This window comes from Megalopta genalis, chromosome 3 (genome assembly GCF_051020955.1).
Source record: "Megalopta genalis isolate 19385.01 chromosome 3, iyMegGena1_principal, whole genome shotgun sequence".
Lineage (NCBI taxonomy): Eukaryota > Metazoa > Arthropoda > Insecta > Hymenoptera > Halictidae > Megalopta > Megalopta genalis.
In genome coordinates, this window is record NC_135015.1 from 33,846,230 (window position 1) to 33,869,427 (window position 23,198).

Consider the following 23,198-nt stretch of genomic DNA (forward strand, 5'->3'; position numbering starts at 1 on the left):
TTTACATCGTGCAAGAAAAGTTTGTTTGTTTCATAATCCGGCCGATTCATCGGTTCCTGAAAATATAAAAATGGCGCCGTTTGTGGTAAAATCTGGAAGCTCCGTTCGAGGTCCGTACAGCGCCAATTAGTAGGTGGCAAAACGCTGAAACTGTTAGTCAAAATCGACTGCCAGTAATTTGGCTAACAGTTTGCCACTTCAGCGCTTTGCCACTTACTAATTGGCGCTGTACGGACCTCGAACGGAGCTTCGAGATTTTACCACAAGGAGTGCCACTTATCACAAATTGCTACTTGTTTTGCGAATATGCCGGATAATTGGACTACACCCCTATTTTCTTTTTATTATCACTTCGACGAAAAATAAGACTAGTTTAAGACTTTTTTACGATCATTAAAAATAGGCAATTGTATGCATTTAATTGTTGAATTCACGGTCGGCAAGGCAGTCGGGAAAAGTTCATCAGGTCTCTATTCTTACGTCTTATCCGTGATCACAGCCGTACGAGCAATGTATAAGACGTGTTCGTATTGTATAGTTCGTTTCCTTAATTTAAAGTTCGATTAAAACCATTATCAATAGCCCGATCTGATAACTGTAGAAGAGTATTTCAAGCTAATGTTCTGCAAGGAAGGAAACATCCATGGTTACACGAAAGACTATACGAAATTTCTGGACGTGAAATCGAACACGATGTCGGGTAGTAGATCTCGTGACAATTAACTAATTTGTAGATACAATGAGCACATAATAATAACATAATAGTGAGGATCTACATGTTATACAAAATGGTTAGGATAAAGTGGTCATTAATGAAGACTCCGAACACTCTTAAGTAAGTCACGATTAACAACAAATATGATTCTTATCTTTTCATCGAATTTTTCATTTTTTAGACTTCACTTAAAACAGAAATGGCGGCAGCTTCAAATCATTACGAAATCTTTATTTTACAACGACTTCTTGAACTGGAGTTACATCTGTGATATTCTTTTAGAGCCAATGTTTTGGTTTGTAGAGATGTTCAGTGCCTGTCTAGGACCGGTAATTACATTCATGCAAATTATCGAGGTTTAGATAAGTATAAACAAATTTTATATCGGACACAATATATTTACTATGCTTTGCAGTTCACAGGTGTTTGTAGTAATGGTAACCCTTTTAACTGCATATATAGTGTATATTGCCTATTACATTGGTCTGCCATATTGGTGGGAGAAGAGTCCAGCGATGACAATAATCCTCCTAGTGGTTGGAAACTGGTTGCTAGTTAATGTCTGTTTCCATTATTATATGGGTGTTAATGTCCCAGCTGGCTACCCACCGCAAGGTGGCCTTATTCCAGAGGCTGTGAGCATTTGTAAGAAATGCATTAAACCAAAACCACCCAGAACGCATCATTGCTCTGTGTGCAATAGGTGCATTCTTAAAATGGACCATCATTGTCGTATCCTTTCGCATTAATCCATAGACTAACGCTTCTATAGATCTAGAGTAGGTACACAATCTTTAAAATTGTTATGATTATTATCCATGGTTCCATATTGATTGGTTCCATATCGATTGAAAGTTGGTGGCTTTTATCAATATAAATTTCTTGACTTGCGAAATAGCGTGGCTGAATAATTGCGTCGGTCATTACAATCACCGATACTTCTTCCAGTACATGGCTTTCATGGTGTTAGGTATTATATTTATTATGCTGTTTGGAGTCGAAATAGCATATCAAGAATACTTTCCCGCCCAAGATCCAGAATTAGACGGCCATCCTGTGCGGATCAATAACTCCGAGATCATACCTGTGGTAATTACTACATAGCGACGTCACTAGACCCTTCCTTGAACGAATAGAATTAATAGACATGCTACTGCGTCCATTTCAGTCTGAATCCTTGGATCATTTGAGTGAGGAAGAGATAGCGAAGATAGCTAAGCAAGCCGCCGACGCGAAGGCCAAGGAATGGAGGCGACAACTTATCAATTGCGCGGCTTTAATCTGCGTACCGACTTTCGCTACTTTGGGAGCGTTAATGTGGTGGCACGCTATTCTTATCACTAAGGGGGAAACAAGTATAGAAGCACGTATTAACACTACAGAAGCTGAGAAGTATAAAAAACTCGGAAAAGTGTATGAAAATCCATACAACTTCGGCCCGAAGCAAAACTGGAAGCTGTTCTTAGGCGTAGTCGACAGGTAATTAAAGAACTATCGTGACGGATAAAATCACCTTTAATACACTCGTTAAATAAATAATGCTGCTTTTCTTTTCTTAATTATAGAAGCTGGTGGTATATACTTTTTCCGTCGAACCATGGCCCATATGGGGATGGACTAACATGGAGGACCATTCACGATGCAAAGATCTCTTGAGTATAATTCCTGTGTCGCATACGGCAGATTTCGCATTTATTTTCGACAGTCACGAAGAAGCTATTCTCGCAGAGTTTAAACACCTCTAGTCAAGCTACGATTATTTAGCGTTTCATACATTTAGCAAATTTTCTTTCTTGTTTGACAGAAAGGAATAACGGAAACCATACAAAAAGAATAATTTAGCAGAATCATCTCAAGGCTTTGTAAAATATTTCGAAAATTTTTCCAATGTTCTCGAAGGTGTACTCTTTACTGTACCTCTAAGAAACGTATATCATTCTCTCCAATGTACATTAAACAATTTTAATATTAAATGTATTTTGACTTTCTAATCTTGAGATCAATCGGGTCAATTATTGAAAAAATAAACGAACTTTTTTATCTTTGCAAAGCGAGACGTACATTCATACGGCGAATTTAGACTGACGGCCAAACGTTATCCTCTATCCAATTAAGATAATGCGAGACCTTCGTATACACTCCAGGCATGTTAGCAAACGCGCAACCCTGTCCGAAGCTAGTGATACCAAATACCTGAAAGAGACATTGGTTTTCTGGATGAATGATTTGCAATGGACCGCCAGAGTCACCCAGGCAACTGTCTCTCGTCCATCCACCTGTAGGATCTCCGGCACAGATCATATTTGGCGTGATGCCGTATGGTATCTGTATCGATGGCTTGTGGCTTAGCGCGCATCTTATATTATCAAGAATTGTGAGCTCAGCTTTCTGCAGTGTGTTGCTTCCTTCTTCATCGTCTGTAAATGTTCCTCAAATGTTCATGTGAAAATGCTTGTAAAAAATCCTTACGTGACCTGATATGTGAATGTTAGATTTACCAAATTCAATGACACCCCAGCCGCTAACCCACGCTTTCGCCGGTACACTGTCGTACCGTTGATACAGACAACCGGGTCTGATGCTTTTATTAAATTCAATAGCTCTGTCCATCTTTATAAGAGCTATGTCGTCGTACATGGAAGGAGGCTTGTAACCAGGATGCCGTACAACTTTGTTCACCGCCGCCGAAATACCACGGTCCGTGTCCCGTAGATCATGGAAACCGATACGCACAACTGAGGGGCTTTTTTAAAGGATTGTATAATAATATTTATGATTCGATCGATAGAGAAAACACGAGGCACTACCTTGGGCTGTAAGTACAGTGGGCTGCAGTGAGTACCCATTCTGGTGCGATCAATGAACCACCGCATAAATTTTTGTACACTCCATCGGTGATTTTACCAAGAGAAACCTGGTGAGGGAACTCACCAGGAGTGGCAGTGACACCTCCGATAACAAGCTGATTTGCATCTGAACAGGCATCGGTGGCAACCGAGGTCACCGTTGGTATGGAAACCAAGTGCAACACTTCTGTTGTGCCTGAAATTTGTTTTCCATACTGCTGGCACACTGAGAAAAGCAGATGGAAAATTAGTTGCTATCACAAAATATAGACTATTATTTGCTCCACGCAGGCACACTCACTGAATTCTGACTTTCTTCTTAACTTTCCATATTTATTTGATCCTCCGGAGAGCCTATCCGATATTTTCGCAGTGTCTGGTTTTACATTTTCACCTGGGTTAATCGTAGAAGGAGTTGCAGTATTTTTATTTGCATTAACTTGTAATTGCAGGAAGGGATTAGTATTGTAAGTAGGAATAACATTGTCAGCCTGTTCTGTGTTCTTTGTGCTGTTACCCAGAGGTATACCCTGATCCTGTCTCATGCCATTGTTAGTTGGGGATTGGGTGACAGGAGCTAGTACAAAAATGTTATCCCAATTTATGGTTGTGTCACGATCCTGGAGGAATATATTCTTGTCGTTACTATGATTTAGCTGCGTGTTTGTGCTTTGAAGAAAAGGATTTTTGCTAATGTTATCACTGAATTTCGACGCATTAGGTTTCTTTTTCTTTGAACGTTCTAAAAAAAGATAAATCCACCTTAGTACGACACACGTACGATGAGCATATAAAAATCGGAATTGCGATAAAAATCGAAGATGAATACACATTGCGAACTACATACAAAGCCGTGCGAAGCAAATCGGAACACGAAGCGTGCATACGACTATTAACATTGAGATAGTTCACCTGAATTTTTGGCGGACAGCACTGCTACAACAGCGAAAAACAAGAGTATCGTGGACACGTTCAGTCGTAGTGGCATCGTGCCAATACCGGTCGAGCGAGACAGATCTTTTCCTGGAGTCGGAATCAGCTGGAATGTAAAAAGGAAAAAAGGATCGCGTCATTGATACGATGATAATCGAATGCATCATCCGTTTAGTGTTTGAGTCATTGGCGTGCTTCCTTATCGTATTTCATTGAAAATTGATGGAAAGTTCAATTTGAGGAAACATAATCCTACCTCTTCCATTCTATCATCAATTCGACGATCCATCGCCGATAAGTCAACACACATTAAAACAGCGTCTAATTGGTCACCGCAGGATCCATAGATCCTTGTAGTAGGAATGAGATCGAGTTCGATATGTATTTTGAATTCGGGAGAATTTCAACGTCCGAGCCTTGTTCCAGGAATTTCAAATGCTTCGAATTATGTATCAAGTTTCTGAGATTAAGTTATCTGCAAGTTTCGAGATTATATTTATAAATAAATTATATAGATTGTACGTGCAGGCGGTTCTTGCGTCACCTCACATCTGCTTCTGATCAGAAAAATCGGAATTTTCCTAACGGTTGATCAACAATATTTTTCCTCTCCCCACGCAGTAAACAGAGAGATTTATGTAATCACTACCGCATACGAACCGAGAGAGAAGATCATTAAAGAAAACTTATTCGCCGTCCGATCGCTCATTCACGTTGCCGATTATTGCATCTTCCACCTCGAGCAACATTGTCACCGGCGGATCAATCGGAATTGCTATGTTGGCTGTCGGAAGACAAAAGGAATCTCCGAGACCAAACAGCGATTGTTTACAAAATACAGAACCGATACCGATCCATTGATATAAATATGCAATTGACATTCGACTTTGATTATCTGTTTCCACAAGCTGCTGATGCGGACGGTACTGCCACTAATTACTCTAATCTCTAACACAAAAGCAAATCACGATTCGCATAATAGCTCGGACCGTATATAAAGTGGGTTATCGTGTGAAACCACATTGTCCATTCAATCCCACCGATAAACGTTCGCGTTCAGAGCCAGTCTGAACGGATTCACGAGGATGTACCGATTTGCGATCTTGACCTTTTTCGCCCTAATCGCAAGCGTTAGGAGTCTGGCCATAACAGGATCGCCGAGGGTGGTGATCGTTGGTGCGGGTGCATCGGGAATCGCAGCTGCATCGAAGCTGCTGCAGAACAGCATCGAGGATGTCCTTGTCCTAGAGGCAGAGGATAGAATTGGAGGCCGAGTAAAGACCATTAAATTCGGTGAGTTTTACGCAGGTCGCGAAGGATAAAGCATTGTGGCAAGCAGAACATTTTTCCTAAGCACTCTTTTTACAAGATTTCAAGGTCATCGATGTCACTTTACGTGGAACTATATAGTTTTATTACCGTTGAGGATGATCTTGAAATTCTGGATCGCCTCCGAGAACCATGAGGAATAAATGCTTTCGTACCTTCGTAGATGAATACGTGATCGATGAAGGAGCCCAATGGATCCATGGGGACATAGGGAATGTGGCGTACGATTTGGCGAGCCCGTTAAACCTTACAGACCATTCGGGTCCTGACAAGTACGAGATGTTCGCGTCTAATGGAGAACGATTGGACCCCGATCTCGCGGAGAACATCACGAAGATTTTGATAGAGTATCTGGAATCAACACCCGATGATATCGTAAATAACTGCACCGCTTCCTTTGCCGAATGCACGAAAGACAGGTACAATTTAAAGTTCAAGTGCGTCTAAGATGTACTCGGAATGTTCAAAGATTTTTTCCAACAAATGATCACGGTGTAATAAAGGACAGCAGACTTTGGAATGGCACCAAAGGCTTTTGCAAGACGATCTTTTGTCCTGAGTTTACTCGAGAAAGCAGTGCAGCGTCTCGTTCGCTCTTAACGATTAATTTGCTTTGCCAGAATAAAAGAACGCCTGGCCGAATTACCGAAACTGAACAACACAATGCAAGAGCAGTTACTATGGAACATGAATCTGATGGTGACGGGCAGCGAATCAGCCGATGACTGGAATGACATAGCATTTCAAGGGTACGGAGACATAGATGTGGGAGACCGATTTGTCAACTGGAAGCTACGTGGCTACAGCACTATTTTGGACATAATGATGGTCCGTATACTAATTAGACTCTGCGCTCATTTCATGATCATAATGCACAAATCTGAGCTGCTTACTCTGTCCTCAGAAAAAGATTCCGAACCCGGAAGAGGAGCTACCAGTAATGAACAAAACGATTCTGAACGCCGAAGTGACCAAAGTGGATTATTCGAGTGAAGATGGTAAGATAAAGTTGACAACGCAAGACGGTAAGGAGTATACCGCCGACCACGTGATCATGACACCTTCCTTGGGGGTGCTGAAGGCTGACCATGAAACGCTATTCAACCCTCAACTTCCGGAAACGAAGATTAAAGCAATTAAAGTACCTACTCTTTGCTCTATAGATAGTTCAGAATTTATGGAAACTTCTAATGAACACGATTCGTTGCTTAGACTCTAGGATACGGAAACGCTTGTAAAGTGCAACTGGCCTTCAACGATGATTGGTACAACAAGGAGGGTCTAAAAAACAAACTGATGCAACTTACGTGGTCCCAGCAGGAATTGGAAGAATTCAAGAAGGACGTGTGTATAATATTACAGTAAACCTGGCCATCTAAAATTGATCAAGCTATCTATGATAGCGGAAAAGTCCTCACTTATCTGTTTTCAATTTTAACAAAATTATTAGATATTTATCCCGGTATGCGCAGAGTGTTAAAGACTCTTTGTATACAAGGTCCTACTAAATTTTTCAGCCAAAAAAGACGTGGATGTCTTACGCATTGGCGTTCACCATTGTCGAGCACAAGCCTCGTTTACTGCTGCTATGGATCTCCGGGAAGGGCGGCCGCCTAATCGATGAGCGCACGGACGAGGAGGTTCTCGAACAGGTCACGTGGATGCTAGATAACTTTTTCTCGGAGACTTATAACATGAGCAAGCCAGTCGCAATGACAAGGTACCATCTGCGTGGCTAGCGAAGCATTTTTCTCTGCTCTTATCTCATCCCTGCGTTATACGTTTCTTTTTACTTGCAGAAGCAAATGGCATCAGAATAAGCACTTTCGGGGCACTTACAGTTACATTAGCGTAGAGGCGGCTAAAGAAGATATAGGGAACGAAGATTTGGTCGAGCCTATCATGAAAAATGGGAAGCCGGTGGGTTTCATTTGGGGCGGATAGCATCGGAAATACTCGAACTTAATTGTTCATCGCTTGATTTCTCTGTTGCAGGTGGTTTTATTCGCTGGAGAGGCTACAAGTAGCGACAATACGGCAACAGTTCATGGTGCTATCGCCACTGGGTTCCGGGAGGCTGACAGATTGATAAATCTGTACTCTAAAACTGAAAGCACAACCGAAAAGAAGTCGCAATAAAGTAGAAGAGAAGAAATAATAATTTTATGATCAGACGGTTATTGTAATTGATTATATTTGCAAATATACGAGCCATCTTTGGTTTTGGTAAAATAATTGGCACCGCTGTACCGTATCAAATATAACTTTCCTTCTTGAGCTATAGCTGTGCACTCTTGAAAAATAGCTGACTCCAGTAAATGGGTTTTTGCCGATATGCTAAAAAAAGATAAATCCACATTAGTACGATAAGACCTGAGCACGAAAATGCGAATTGTTCAACGGCAAAATCGTTCATGTAACTATTAAAATCGAGATAATTTACCTGAGTTTTTTCATCTGTTCAGTGTGTGTGTGTTTGAGTCATAGATGTGCTTCCTCATATTATTTCATCGAAAATTGTCAAAAAGTTCAATTTGCGGAAACGTAAAACTACCATCGTCTCAATTCATCTCGATCTATCGCCGATGAGTAAACACGTGCTAAAACAGCGGCTAATTAGTTGCCAACTAAGATCCGTAGATCTTTGTAATAAGGATCAGATCGAGTTCCATATGAGTCTTGTTCTCAGGTGAAAATCAAAGTCCGAGTCTTGTTCCAAGAATTTCAAATGCTTCGAATTGCGCATCAAGCTCTTGCAAGTTTGGTGATTATAATTATAAATAAAGAGTATATTACTCCGTATACGAAAGCAATCCTGTGTTATCTCACATCGGCACCGAGTCGGAAAAATTGTAATCGCTAGCCGCTTGCTGGAGGAGGAAATTGTCTAATCGGTCGAGCAACAATATTTTTTCCTCTTCCGCGCTGCTGTAAACAGAGAGATTTATGTAAACAATACCACGTATAAACTAAGAGAGAAGATCATCGAGGAAAAATGATTCGCCATTCGACCGCTTATTCGCATAGCCGATGATTTCATTTTGCTCGTTGTTACTGGCGATCGATCAGAATGTCCATGCTGACTTCCGAATGTTCGAAAGCAAATCGTGATTGTTTGCAAAATACAAGACTAATACCGAACTACCCTCGACCTTATGATTCATCGATGCAATTATGCAATTGAATTAGGCTTTGATTATCTGCCTCCGCAAGCTGCCAATGCGGACAGTACTACCACCAGTTGCTCTAATTCCTAACACAGAGACAAATCAAGATTCGCATAATAGCTCGAACTGTATATAAGAAGGGTTATCGTGTGAAACCAGATTCATTCAACACATTCAATCCTACCGATAAACGTACACGTTCAAAGTCAGTTCGAACGGATTCACCGAGGATGTACCGATTTGCGATCTTGACTTTTTTCGTCCTAATCGCAAGCGCTCGGAGTCAGGCCATAAAAGGATCGCCGAGGGTGGTGATCGTTGGTGCGGGTGCATCGGGAATCGCAGCTGCATCGAAGCTGCTGCAGAACGGCATCGAGGATGTCCTTATTCTAGAAGCGGAGGACAGAATTGGCGGTCGAATAAAGACTATTAAATTCGGTGAGTGTTACGCAGGTCGCGAAGGGTAAAACATTGGGAGTGACGAGGCGGTGTGGGGTGCGGTCCCCCGCACCGCCGAAGCAAGATGATTCAAGGGGGGAGTATAAATCTTCCCCCCCCGGGACGCGGCCGGCCACCGCCATTCCATCCTGGTGGCCGGCCAGGCGAGGGGGAGCCGCGGTTGTGTTCTTTGAGAGTTCCCGTGGCTCCCCCGCTACTCGCCAGCGCCCTAGGCCGCCGTGGGGGTTTTAGCGGGTCGAACCCCGCACTACCCCCGCCCCGCCCTTCGGGCGGGACGGGGGTGTCTGACCAGCAGATTTCCCCCATGTTAAACAAAAAAAAAAAAAAAAAAAAAAAAAGGGTAAAACATTGTGGCAAGCCGGGCATTTTTTCTAAGCTCACTTTTTACAAGATTCCAAGGTCATCGATGTTTCTTTATGTGAAATTATGTAGTTTTGTTACCGTCACGAGATAGCCCGTATCGAGGCAAAATGGACGACCTGTTTCATCATGATCTTGGTGCGGGCAATAAGTCGATGACTATTTGCAGTGATGATAACAATATGTCGTCGCATTAGAAAAAAACGTAGATGATCTTGAGATTCTGGATCGCCACCAAGGACCACGAGGAATAAATGCTTTTGTACTCTTATAGATGAATACTTGATTGATGAAGGAGCCCAATGGATTTTTGGAAACCTGGAGAACGTGGCATACGATTTGGCAAACCCGTTGGGCTTTACAAACACATCAGACTTCTACAAATTCGAGATCTTCAACTCTCATGGAGAACAATTAGATGCTCATCTCGTGGATATCATGAAAACGATTTTAACAGCGTATTGGGACCGGCGATTCTACTGCCTTGATACCAATGAGACATGCATGGTATTAAGGTACAATTTAAGAATCAAGAGCATCCAATATGCAATCAGAACGTTCAAAGATTATTCCAACATAAGATTACGGAGTACAGTAATGTCTCCCTAACTGACGCTTAGATTGTCCACGAAAATGAACAATTTGGGAAGAGGAGACACGATTATTCGAGCCTTCCGCCCCGTTTCTATAGTTGTTGAGAATCGGTAATTATAAAAACGAGGCGCAAGACTCGAATCAATCGTATCTCCTCTTTCCAATTTGTCCATTTCTGTGGACAATCTGTGCGTCAATTAGAGGGACATTACTGTAATAAAGGGTAGAAGACTCCGGAACGGCACCACAGGCTTATAATACATGAGAATCTTTTGTTCCGAGTGCATTCGGAACGCAATGGCAGCGTCACGTTTGTTAATGCTCGTTGGTGCTCCTTGTGAGCTTCCAGCTCTGTAGAATTTTGCACGTGGTGTGCCGTCCGATTACTAAGTCTCTTATGTATCTCGTGAGTCCCTTATGGTCTCACGTATCTCTCACGATGTCTCTAGAGTCCCTTGTGGTCTCTCCTGACTCTCGTGTATCTCCGGAATGTTTCTTGTATTCCGAACCGTGTCTCTGACGATGTTTCACTCCCACTAGAGGACCGGGGCCATCCCTAATATTACCTCGGTCCTCCCTACTCCCTACTCTTGACCTAGGATGGGCGGCAAGGAATTACGGTCCAATCACTGCAGTCCCAGAAACAGTGAGACTGCCCCAAAACGGTGGGCCGGGAGTTAGCAGGGAGAATGGCAAACTAACACCTGCTAAACATCCCGCGCTGATGGGCCTACGTGCCCAAACAATGCCAGACCCAACCGTAATTGACTGGACCGTAATCAAGGACCAGGAGACGTTATGGCGGGGCCGCACGTGCCCGGGAACGGCCAAAGAGAGACCCATACCGTCGGGGTACCCAAGCGCATGGCCCCTGCCATAAATCCTGGCCACTTGGCCGCAACAACGTTCGCACTCAACGATTTTAATTTGTTTTGCCAGTATGAAAGAACGCCTGGCCAAATATCCGGAATTGAACAGCACAGTGCAAGAGCAGTTACTACCGACCATGCTTCAGATAGTGTACGAGGCCGAAGTACTCAACCCATGGTATAATATTGCAATGGCGGGGTACGTGAGAGTAGAAGAAATAAATCGATTTATCAACTGGAAGTTAGGTGGCTACAGCACTATTTTAGACATGCTGATGGTCCGTATACTAATCAGACTCCAGCACGCGTTTCATGGTCATAATGCTCAGATGTTAACTGTTTACTCTCTTCTCAGAAAAAGATTCCAGACCCGAAAGAGGAGCTACCAATACTGAACAAAACGATTCTGAACGCCGAAGTAAACAAAGTGGATTATTCGCGTGAAGATGGTAAGGTAAAATTGACAACGGAAGACGGTAAGGAGTATATCGCCGACCACGTGATCATGACGACATCCCTGGGGGTGCTACAGAATAACTTTAGAACGCTATTCAACCCCCTACTTCCGGAATCGAAGATGAGAGGAATTAAAGTATCTACTATTTGCTCGATAGATAGTTCAGAATTTATGGAGGTTTCTAATGAACACAATTCGTTGCTTAGTATTCAGCATACGATAACATTTGTAAAGTGCACTTGGCCTTCAACGACGATTGGTATAACAAGGAGGGTGTCAAAAACAAGCTGCTGCAACTTAGGTGGTCCCAGCAGGAATTAGAAGAATTATGGAACGACGTATGTCTAATATAACAACAGATCTACGAAGCTATCTAAAATTGATCAAGCTATCTACGATAGCGGAAAATACCTCACTTATTAATTTTCAATTTTAACAAAACTATTAGATATTTGGTCCCGGTATGCGCAGAGTATTCAAGATTTTTTGTACACAAGGTCCTATGAAATTTTTCAGCCAAAAAGAAAGTGGATGTCTTACGCAAGGACGTTCCGCTTCGTTGAGCACAAGCCTCGTTTACTGATGCTATGGGTCCCCGGAGAGGCTGGTCGCCTAATCGAAGAGCGCACGGACGAGGAGGTTCTTCAGCAGATTACGGAGATCCTGAATAACTTCTTCTCGAAGACTTATAACGTCAGCAATCCCATCGCAATGACAAGGTACCCCATCTGTGTGGCTGGCGAAGCATTTTTCTTTGCTCTTATCTCACACATGCGATATACGTTTCTTTTTACTTGCAGAAGCAAATGGAATCAGAATAAGCACTTTCGAGGCGCGTACAGCTATATATATATAGACGGGGTGTGCGAGTCATTGGGCGAGCCTATCATAAAAAATGGGAAACCGGTGGGTTTCTCTTGGTCGAACAGCTACAGGAACACCCGAACTCGATGGTTTACCATTTTATTTCTATATTGCAGGTGGTTTTATTCGCTGGTGAGGCTTCAGATTGCGACAATATTGCAACAGTGCACGGTGCTATCGGCACTGGGTGGCGCGAGGCTGATAGATTGATAAATCTATATTCAGGAACCGCAACCGCAAAATGAGTATTACACGCATGTTGAGAACTCTTTACAAAGCCGAGCCATGCAAATCAGAATAAGAAGCGTGCATGCAACTGTTAACATTTAGATAATTTACCTGACTTTTTCGCGGACAATGATAATCGAATGCATCACCTTTTCAGTGTTTGGGTCGTGGGCGTGCTTCCTTATACTATTCTCAGGTGAAAATCCACGTCCGGGTTTTGTTCTAGGAATTTCGAATGCTTCAAATTGCGACATCAAGTTCCTGCAAGTTTCGAGATTATATTTGTAAATAAAGTATATTACTTCGTATAGGCAAGCAGATCCTGTGTTATCTCACGTCGACACCACGTCAGCGAAATTGCAATCGTTACCCGCCTGCTGGAAGAGGAATTTTTCTAAGGGTCGAGCAACAATATTTTTCCTCCCCCGACGCTGCTGTAAATAGAGAAATTGATGTAAACACTATCGCGTATAAATTAAGAAAGAAGATCATTATTTGCCATTCGTTTGCTTATTCGTATTACCGATGATTGCATTTTGCTCGTAGTTACCGATCTATCCTCGACCTTATGATCCATTGATGTAATTATGCAATTGAATTCGACTTTGATTATCTGTCTCCGCAGGCTGGTGATACGGTCTGTACTACCACCAATTGCTCTAATCCCTAACACAGAGACAAATCACAATTCGCATAATAACTCGAACTGTATATAAGAAGGGTTATCGTGTGAAACCACTTTATCCATTCAATCCCACCGATAAACGTGCGCGTTCAGAGCCAGTCTGAACGGATTCACGAGGATGTACCGATTTGCGATCTTGACTTTTTTCGCCCTAATCGCAAGCATTAGGAGTCTGGCCATAACAGGATCGCCGAGGGTGGTGATCGTTGGTGCGGGTGCATCGGGAATCGCAGCTGCATCGAAGCTGCTGCAGAACGGCATCGAGGATGTTCTTGTCCTAGAGGCAGAGGATAGAATTGGAGGCCGAGTAAAGACCATTAAATTCGGTGAGTTTTACGCAGGTCGCGAACGATAAAGCATTGTGGCAAGCAGAACATTTTTCCTAAGCACTCTTTTTACAAGATTTCAAGGTCATCGATGTTTCTTTATGTGGAACTATATAGTTTTATTACCGTTAAGGATGATCTTGAAATTCTGGATCGCCTCCGAGAACCATGAGGAATAAATGCTTTCGTACCTTCGTAGATGAATACGTGATCGATGAAGGGGCCCAATGGATCCATGGGGACGTGGGGAATGTGGCGTACGACATGGCAGCCCCGTTGAACCTTACAGACCATTCGGACCCTTACAAGTTCGAGATGTTCGCGTCTAATGGAGAACGATTGGCCACCGATCTCGTGGAGAACATCCTAAAGATTTTTATAGAGTACATAGAGACAACATCCGATGCAACCATGAAGAACTGCAACGCTTCGTTTGGCGAATGCGTGAAAGATAGGTACAGTATAAGGATTTTTCAAACGGTAGAACATGGTGCGATAAAGGGCAGAAGACTTTGGAACGACACTACATGATTTTGCAAGAGAATCTTCTGTTCTAAATCTACACGGAACGCTTCACGATCGCCTTCAACGATTAATTTGTTTCGTCAGAGTTCTAGAACGCCTGGCACAGTTCCCGGAACTGAACAACACGATGCAGGAGCAGTTACTATGGAGCATGAATCTGATGCTGACGAGCCTCGATCCAGCCGACGATTGGAATGGCGTTGCAGCTCAGGAGTACAAGGAAACAACGGAGGGAGATCGGGGTGTTAATTGGAAGCTACGTGGCTACAGCACTATTTTGGACATAATGATGGTCCGTATACTAATCAGACTCTGCCCTCATTTCATGATCATAATGCACAAATCTGAGCTGTTTACTCTGTCCTCAGAAAAAGATTCCAAACCCGGAAGAGGAGCTACCAGTAATGAACAAAACGATTCTGAACGCTGAAGTGACCAAAGTGGATTATTCGAGTGAAGATGGTAAGATAAAATTGACAACGCAAGACGGTAAGGAGTATACCGCCGACCACGTGATCATGACACCTTCCTTGGGGGTGCTGAAGGCTGACCATGAAACGCTATTCAATCCTCAACTTCCGGAAACGAAGATTAAAGCAATTAAAGTACCTACTCTTTGCTCGATAGATAGTTAAGAATTTATGGAGGTTTCTAATGAACACGATTCGTTGCTTAGACTCTAGGATACGGAAACGCTTGTAAAGTGCACGTGGCCTTCAACGATGATTGGTACAACAAGGACGGTGTCAAAAACAAACTGATGCAATTTGTGTGGACCAAGCAAGAATTAGAAGAACTTAAGAAGGACGTGTGTATAATTTTACAGTAGATCTATGAGGCAATCTAAAAGCTAACAACTATTAGATATCTGTCGCAATGAGCACAGAGTGTTAAACAATTTTTGTATACAAGGTCCTACCGCATTTTTCAGCCGAAAAGGATGTGGATGCCTTACTCAATTGGTTTCAACGTCGTCGAGCACAAGCCTCGTTTACTCCAGCTGTGGGTTTCCGGAAAGGGCGGTCGCCTAATCGATGAGCGCACGGACGAGGAGGTTCTTGAACAGGTCACGTGGATCCTAAATAGCTTCTTCTCGAAGACTTACAACGTCAGCAAGCCAGTCGCAATGACAAGGTACCATCTGTGTGGCTAGCGAAGCATTTTTCTTTGCTCTTATCTCACGCATGCGATATACATTTCTTTTTACTTGCAGAAGCAAATGGCATCAGAATAAACATTTCCGGGGCATTTATAGTTATACGAGCGTAGAGGCGGCTAAAGCAAATGTAGGAAATGCGGAATTGGCCGTGCCTATCATGAAAAATGGGAAGCCGGTGGGTTTCATTTGGGGCGGATAGCATCGGAAATACTCGAACTTAATTGTTCATCGCTTGATTTCTCTGTTGCAGGTGGTTTTATTCGCTGGAGAGGCTTCAAGTAACGACAATATAGCAACAGTGCACGGTGCTATCGGTACTGGGTGGCGAGAGGCTGACAGATTGATAAATCTGTACTCTAAAACCGAAAACACAACCGAAAAGAAGTAGCAATGAAGCGGAAGAGAAGAAATAATAATTTTATGATCAGATGGTTATTGTAATTGATTATATTTACAAATATACGAGCCATCTTTGGTTTTGGCAAAATAATTGGCACCGTTGTGCCGTATCAAATATAACTTTCCTTCTTGAGCTATAGCTGTGCGCGTATACATATAGTACAAGGAACATGTTGCATGTATTCTAGATCAATTTCTGAATACGTGGTGGCGTAGAAAAATTTGAGCTTGCTTCACGCCGGTATCGAAGGCGCCGTGTGTCGTTGAAAAGTAGTTGTCGCTGGTCGCTTCGCCAGCTAGCATCACTGTAGGCATGGCCTAAGATCAAAATAATATTATACTTTATTATTATTATATTATTATATATATTATTATATTATATTATTATTATTATATATATTATACCCTAAATATACATCTCCACGTAATCATGCAACAGGTCGCTTACCTTACTGTTGCGATTGCCTGAGATTTTACTCCATATTGGCTCGGCCAATGCAGCCGGTGTTATTCCTATATCGTTGCACCTAGTTGGGATATGGCTGTAGCTACCTCTAGCGTACGGATTCGAGTTCCATTTTGTCCTGACACATTTCTTCACATGTGGTATCGAGGCGAGACTTAGAAACTGTTTGAGTAAATTTTCGCAATCGGCTGCTACTTGTTGCTCGCTCAATGTTTCAATGATGTAAGCCCCATGGCCACCCACCCAACCTAAAAGAACACCTTCTCGGTCAGGAAGAACATCGAATCCGGTCAGATCTCTGGTCCACGAGGTTTCTGTTGTAATCTTCAAAGTTTCAGGCTTCCTCTCCGGCCAAAGGAATTGGAATCCTTTTGTGCCATCGTGCCACCAAGCTTTGCCAAAGTCTAGGAAGACTTTGTTAATCAAACCGAATCCGAGATACTCGATCGCCTGACTTATTGATTGCGGTAATGCTGGCGTGAACATGGTCTTGTAATTATCCTTCAGGTAACCTAATGAACTAGTGACTATCACGCAGTTGCAGAGGATCCGAGTATTGTCGGATAACTTCAATATAACAGGTGCCTCAAGATCTTTATCGATCACTCGATGCCACTCAATAGCTTCCACAGTAGTGTTCAGTCGTAGATTCTTTTTACGTATGCCGCTTACGATAATTTTTGTCAAGGTGTGGTATCCATTTCTAAACAGGAGATTCTCAGAACCACCAACAAACTACAAAAGACAGGGTTTAGTTTAATATTTGATTCAATATTTAGTTTATAATATATTATATTTAACATTACAACACACTTAATAGAATCAACTAACAGGCGAGGCGAAGAAACGCAGTGTTCACTGGACCGCAGATTTTATGCATTCATCACAAATTTTGATCTTGCACACAAATTCGCAGTTCAGTATTCACCTTAAATTTGCTCCAGTATTTGGTGGACAAATCATCCAGTGTTGGACATGCATTATCTATCACAAGAAATCTGAGATTCCAATCCATCAGTTCCTCCTTTATGCTAGCTACAGCTGGAGAATCGTTCCTCCGCTGTAAATGGTCCTTCAACGCGTTCTTGAGGACCTTACCTAAACTCTCAGAATCATCCTGTAAGTATTTCGTTTCGTTCTCACAGTCTTCTAGGGTTATCTGAACAAGATCGCATATTTCTTCTACCATGACTGTGTCTACGTTAACACCGTTGCTGCGCATGAACATGCCCTGGCCGTCTCTGAAGTCGATGTCGGAGATTAGGTCATTTTCGTAGCATAGTTTTGCCAATGGGCTCTGATCGCCATGTAAAAACTGGGCGCCACATTCTATCCAATTCTCGTTCCATGGTATTGTTCGTATTCGACCACCAATCTCACAATCAGCTGCGAAATAAACTCTCTTGACCATCTTATCATGATTACTTAATTTATACTAAAAGGGTTAAATACATACATTTACTTACCTTCGAGTAGCAGATAATCCTTGAAATTCGCGTCTTCTAACGTTCTCGCAGCTGCCAATCCCGCTATTCCCGCGCCTACTATCACAACTTTCGTTCTTTCTGTTATTTCGTTTTCAGTATTGAATATCCTTCCCATTTTATCGAAGCTGTTTACTACTTGCTTTAACCAACCACACGTTCTACATGATTTGAATTGTGATGTTTTTTATTAACATTTGATTGCTATTGTGTATAGGTTTGTTAAATAAATATTGTTAAATATGTGTATATACATACATACATACATATATGTATACGTATGTATGTATATATATATATATATATATATACAGTATAATAGCTTACAAAAACAATAAGAAGATAGTAATAGAAAGTACATCAGTCCATATATTTTTAATAAAGACTCGTTTCAAGTTAAATCCCCTACCAAAATAAAATGAAGATGTCATAATAAAGAATTTGGCACGTCGAAAGAGTTCACTCACGACCTAACGCTGTTTATTGGAAAATATAAAAAGTGCATGTATAAGAAGCCATTGACCCTTGTTCGGATGTTGGAAAGCATCGAGTGAGTATATAGTTTACCATCATCCTTTATGAAGAGACATGTGGTTCTGGCTAGAGCTGTGACTTTAATCGCCTGAGAAAAAGCAAGCTAATCAATAACAACATCACGTCTTGTTAATAAAGAAAATTAAAGATTAATTAATTACAGATGACAGCTGATGATGATAGTATACAGTATGTTAATGGTACAGAATGTGTGAACCCTATACCGTAAAGCAAACTGAATTGTATGTGATAAAAGATGATTTGCAAATTAACGCATAATGAAAATTAGGATGATCAAACTAATTCTACGAATGGAGTGACAATGCACAGGGACATTACCTTGGAGCTATTTATCGTTTAATCATCCGTTGAATCATTACTTGCAATTAAAAATCCTTTATCACAGCTAGAACGGGTGATCGAGAAATCTGTACTAGTCTACTCAACAACTAGTGATTCTGAATAAGCCTTACACATTAATTGATAATTAAAAGAATTTCGAATTTACCTGTGGAAGTCGATTATTCTCTCTGCTTCCCTGAGTCCTGTTTCAATCGCCCCGTGCACGGTAGAATAATAATGGTCGTGCGTTGCTTCTCCAGCGAATAAAATGCTCTAGAAACGATTATGATACTCGATTAACGACTTTCTTTGAGTACAGAATCATGGATACGTACAGGTTTGCCATCGGCTGAGAATATCGGAATCGCTAAATCTTTGGCACCTACGTTTAACTTTTCGGTTGTAATACTTCTAAAAGTATAGCACCCACGGAAATGTTCATCGGTATACCATGATGACCTATAAATCATAAGTAACTGTACCAATGATCCCGTATTAACAATATGTTATAAATTATTACCTTATCATTTTCTCAAATCTTGGGATATTATGTGTCCCACTTAAAAATGTTTTTAACAAAAGCCACAATCCTTCGGACACTTCTTCATCAGACAGCAGTTCCATGTGTCTCGCGTATTTGCCAAAGATCCATGTGGACAATATTCGCGGCTGATAATCTACCGCGACAAATGCAAAAACATCGCATAGCCATTCGCAGCCCTATGTCACATATCAAAGATTTAATACACCTAAAGAACAATAGTAATATGCACACAGTTACATTAAATGCAACTTTACTTGTCCATGAGACTCGAGAAACTCTTTCTTGTCTTCCTTCGACCATATTAGGCTAAAACCAGCACAATCCTCTGGCCACCATTTGTGCGGAAATTCTAGAAAAATTTTGTTCACGGTACCAATGTTTAAACCCTAAACAATGTATCCCGTTTTAATTTCATGTTAAATGTATAATGTACAGATATTGTAATATTACTAACTAAAGCCACATTTTTACCGTGCCTTTATAGCTTGTTGCTTAGACTCGGGCAAACTCGGTGTGAACATTGTAGCATACTTCTCTTTCAAAACTCCAAGAGAAGGTGTAAATATTACGTGAGATGCTGCGTACTTTGAGCCATCCTTTGTCTTTACGATTATGTTGTTACTCGATGTATAATCAATGTTTGAAACGTTCTTGTTCAATTCTACTTTCTCCATTATGGGCAGTACATGTTTTGTGTTGGATAGTCTCTGTGGAAAAATCAGTAAAATATATAAGATGTTTCATCTAAGTAGAATTATTTAAACATCTGTCTTATTTGTTGTTATATAAAAAAGTTCTCAAGACAAAATCATACTATTCTAAGGGCGACGTATAATGGTGAAAAGAATTTTTTTTATGGGCATCGTTCTGGCCATTTAATTCCGAGATATTTACGTCTTAATGATAATTAAAATTTCCAAAAATAAGACCTACAGATAATAAATCGAATAGAGTCTTGTAGCCGCGGTGTTTCCAATTAAGTAAAAGATCTCCCTCGCATGTCCAGTACTCTTTGATTCCCTTTGCAGAAACGTCGAACCAAGAATCGCTGCACTGAATTGAATTATCAAATTTCTGCATCCAATCCAAAAGCTGCTCAGCTCTGTCTCGGGTAGTGAATGGATTTTTTTCGAATTTTTTGTAAAATCTGAAATAAAAGAGTCACCTTATTAATTGAATTGTATTTAAATAATACATCAATTATTTTCATTTTTATCTAATTAGAATGGTCAGAATATTTTGCAATTTTTTGTCCCTGAAATTTTAAACGTAAATTTAAAAAAATGTTGCATCTTTATGTTGGATTAAACGCCGAGTTTTGCAGATTTTGTATACCAGCGGCAAAACCGCAGCACACGTTATGTCATCGACCTTGACGTAAATAGTGGTGGGGAAGCCATGGTATATTTGTTACAACTAGATTGTCAAGCTAATTAAAGATGCTTGTGTTTATAGGCGTGAAATGAAACTCGTAGTTTCTTAGAACATATGGTATATATGATATTATGTTTTTTATTATAATACGGGTGCAGTGTCGCGTTATATTCTAAGAAAAATAGTATCAAAGTATTTTATCATGTTTGCCAAAAGGTAAGACCCTGTCTTAATTCCTAATCCGATATTACACCTCAGATATAGATAAAAAGTTCCATAAAAATATAAATAAGAATATCGTTTAAAAACACGGATAAGCTCTGTATTTGCAATATTGATATACGATTCCAGAAATGTCGATCCGGAATTAGAAAGATTGAGGAATGAAGTTGATGGTCCTCCAAATTTGGACGCTATTGCATTAAGTATCCAAAGAGCAACTTCCCAAATCCATGCATCCTACTTGTTTGATCACATTGGAAAACCAACGTTGCGACAGTTATGCTCATTATTGAGCTCTACTGGCACAGGGAAAGCGTACAATGGCTGGCAGGAATTTGCAGGGCATATGGGCCTAACAATGGAACAAATACGTGTATGCAATTGTACAATGCTAATGTGTGTATTTAAAATGTATTATAGTTGTTATATAATGATGTGTTTTCGTGCAGTGCATAGATTATGAGTTCAAAGGCCCAGAGGACCCTGCTTTTTATGTACTGCTAACTTATGTGCAACATGGTGGAGCAACTATAGACAAGATCCTGAGTGCCTTGCAGAGAATGCATCGGTTTGATGTGATCTATCAGATAAAAGACAACATTTTTAACTTGCTGAATGCTATTCAACAAGAACCTCCAGTTTCTGGTACATTAAAAATTGTTTCCAAAGTATAAACAATATCACTTTCCCTGTACGACTTACAAAAATATTCATGTAGATTCCACCATACTGAGGCCTAAAAGTATTCCAAGAGCTCCTTTAATTTTAACACCATTGGAAAGTATACAAGAGAAGCAAACTAGAACAGTTAATTCTGAACGACTTCCTCAAAATACATTACCGAAGGTATAAAAATTCTCTTCTGATAATTTAAGTGCAGTTAGAAATATCGAACTGTTTTTTCAACAGATTAAACAATCATATGGATGCATAGTTATGTTAACATTTGCTGACGATGGTCAAGCAACAGCACAATATATATCAAAAGTATTTAGATCTCATAAGTCTAAGATTGGAGTACTCATCCTTCAAGAACAAGAAAATCATGTATACAGTAAAGCAGAAGAATTCATAAACGACTCTTTCAGTCAAGTGAAGTAACTCTATTTATGTGTAATTGAAATACTCATCAAATTACTAAATTGCTTTAATTATATCCAGGTGAATTTTATCATACCAATTCTGACCAAAGGATACTTGGAGAGGATACGCAATCCTACAAAGATGTACAGTGAAGATCGAAATAAATTAGATAGCAAATACCTGAAATATATATATTCCTTAATGCAGAATGAATATTCAAATAATGAATGCACCAATTTTCGTGTGAGGTATGCCTTTCAGTGTTCTTAATTTTTAACTGATACATGGATTATTGCAGATATGATAAGTATGTTACTTTTCAGATGCATAGTACCTGATAAAGAAGTTCACACAATTCTAAATGCAAACATGCATCCAATTCTACAAGCATGGTTCAAAGAGAGCTACATTGATACATTTATGGATAATATTCTTTTACAAAAGCGAACAAAATAAAGTATTACTCACTGTTTTATAAAATATTCCCCATATGAATTTGCATTGTTTATTTCCTCCGTTATATTCTCAGAAATATCATGATATATCTTGAATACCTCCGAACCTTCTTCCTGTGGTAATATTATACCTTTTGCAGTAACAAAAACATGGGCATTGAAATCATTAAAGCACTTTGACGAATCCAACAAGTTTTCTGGAGATGCGAGGTCAAAAACAACATTTTCCTTCTCACCATGAACCCATTGTGCTCCTAATTCTACAACATTGTCAGCTGAAAAAGTATTTAAATAATTTTCTTCACTACCTATGCTGGTAGGCAACAATTTACAGTGTATAATTAAATAATAAGAACTTTAAAAAATAAGGAAGAGCTGAAACTTTGTTCAATTTTCTCTATAAGATTTGTGATCTTTTGGTTATTACGTTTATACGAAAATAAATAACAGATCCACCTGTTTCTTTCAAGATTTCGAAGTTGCATATCTTAATTAATATACCTTTTTAATATAAGTAAACATAAACGTGTAACTTACAAAAATCTACTGTGTGTATTCTGCCACCAATTCGATCTTTTCCTTCCAAAATTGTTATGTTTTCTAAACCTTTTTCCAGCAACCTAGCCGCTGCCGCAAATCCTGCAGCCCCGGCTCCGACAATAATAATCTTTGGTCCGTTAATCATTGTTCGTCTTGATGATTCCCAACAAAGAAAAAGACTGCAGAAAGGCTTACGGTCGATGTTCGGGCATAAAATGCTTATAACTAGTATTTGTACA

At 40.5% G+C, this 23,198-nt stretch overlaps 6 protein-coding genes across 9 annotated transcripts; 3 read left to right on the plus strand and 3 right to left on the minus strand.

Annotated features, from left to right (window-relative positions):
- Positions 1–318: 318 nt before the first annotated feature.
- LOC117223034 (palmitoyltransferase ZDHHC16A) lies at positions 319–2,706 on the plus strand. 2 transcript variants are annotated; one of them, XM_033475144.2, is made up of 6 exons: positions 319–835; positions 897–1,044; positions 1,138–1,447; positions 1,614–1,804; positions 1,884–2,194; positions 2,281–2,706. In XM_033475144.2, exons 1-6 carry the CDS (start codon positions 777–779, stop codon positions 2,369–2,371), a joined length of 1,110 nt encoding a protein of 369 aa, XP_033331035.1. In that variant the 5' UTR covers positions 319–776; the 3' UTR covers positions 2,372–2,706. The 2 variants fall into 2 exon arrangements, with proteins under 2 accessions (XP_033331035.1, XP_033331036.1); XM_033475145.2 differs by having other exon boundaries at positions 322–835; positions 1,131–1,447.
- On the minus strand, positions 2,215–5,155 carry LOC117223032 (trypsin). Of its 2 annotated transcripts, XM_033475141.2 has the most exons (7): positions 5,039–5,155; positions 4,751–4,969; positions 4,474–4,600; positions 3,863–4,303; positions 3,523–3,787; positions 3,214–3,458; positions 2,215–3,132 (listed from the first exon to the last, which is right to left on the minus strand). In XM_033475141.2, the coding sequence occupies exons 2-7, from the start codon at positions 4,802–4,804 to the stop codon at positions 2,792–2,794; spliced, it is 1,473 nt and encodes a 490-aa protein (XP_033331032.2). In that variant the 5' UTR covers positions 4,805–4,969; positions 5,039–5,155; the 3' UTR covers positions 2,215–2,791. The 2 variants fall into 2 exon arrangements, with proteins under 2 accessions (XP_033331032.2, XP_033331033.2); XM_033475142.2 differs by having other exon boundaries at positions 3,863–3,955; positions 4,751–5,132.
- A 277-nt stretch (positions 5,156–5,432) lies between these two features.
- Positions 5,433–16,006, plus strand: LOC117223048 (uncharacterized). The gene is made up of 24 exons (XM_076520688.1): positions 5,433–5,787; positions 5,987–6,242; positions 6,444–6,651; positions 6,728–6,964; positions 7,036–7,167; positions 7,341–7,543; positions 7,623–7,743; positions 7,819–7,936; positions 9,288–9,428; positions 10,084–10,324; positions 11,343–11,550; positions 11,628–11,864; positions 11,936–12,067; positions 12,246–12,448; positions 12,530–12,635; positions 12,710–12,815; positions 13,689–13,832; positions 14,032–14,287; positions 14,442–14,649; positions 14,726–14,962; positions 15,034–15,165; positions 15,289–15,491; positions 15,571–15,691; positions 15,767–16,006. Exons 1-24 carry the CDS (start codon positions 5,580–5,582, stop codon positions 15,902–15,904), a joined length of 4,296 nt encoding a protein of 1,431 aa, XP_076376803.1. The 5' UTR covers positions 5,433–5,579; the 3' UTR covers positions 15,905–16,006.
- On the minus strand, positions 8,000–14,033 carry LOC117223037 (uncharacterized). Its single transcript, XM_076520687.1, has 5 exons — positions 13,345–14,033; positions 13,158–13,255; positions 12,933–13,082; positions 8,267–8,751; positions 8,000–8,160 (listed from the first exon to the last, which is right to left on the minus strand). Exons 1-4 carry the CDS (start codon positions 13,396–13,398, stop codon positions 8,649–8,651), a joined length of 405 nt encoding a protein of 134 aa, XP_076376802.1. The 5' UTR covers positions 13,399–14,033; the 3' UTR covers positions 8,000–8,160; positions 8,267–8,648.
- On the minus strand, positions 15,946–23,146 carry LOC117223029 (uncharacterized). Its single transcript, XM_033475133.2, has 12 exons — positions 22,957–23,146; positions 22,433–22,694; positions 20,219–20,432; positions 19,762–19,992; positions 19,540–19,671; positions 19,262–19,461; positions 19,077–19,200; positions 18,908–19,014; positions 17,848–18,026; positions 17,310–17,767; positions 16,364–17,116; positions 15,946–16,233 (listed from the first exon to the last, which is right to left on the minus strand). The coding sequence occupies exons 1-12, from the start codon at positions 23,102–23,104 to the stop codon at positions 16,105–16,107; spliced, it is 2,937 nt and encodes a 978-aa protein (XP_033331024.2). The 5' UTR covers positions 23,105–23,146; the 3' UTR covers positions 15,946–16,104.
- LOC117223035 (uncharacterized) lies at positions 20,688–22,890 on the plus strand. 2 transcript variants are annotated; one of them, XM_033475147.2, is made up of 8 exons: positions 20,688–20,875; positions 21,011–21,254; positions 21,331–21,526; positions 21,600–21,727; positions 21,791–21,973; positions 22,043–22,212; positions 22,288–22,421; positions 22,560–22,890. In XM_033475147.2, the coding sequence occupies exons 1-7, from the start codon at positions 20,862–20,864 to the stop codon at positions 22,418–22,420; spliced, it is 1,068 nt and encodes a 355-aa protein (XP_033331038.1). In that variant the 5' UTR covers positions 20,688–20,861; the 3' UTR covers position 22,421; positions 22,560–22,890. The 2 variants fall into 2 exon arrangements, with proteins under 2 accessions (XP_033331038.1, XP_033331037.1); XM_033475146.2 differs by lacking the exon at positions 22,560–22,890 and having other exon boundaries at positions 22,288–22,446.
- Positions 23,147–23,198: the final 52 nt, after the last annotated feature.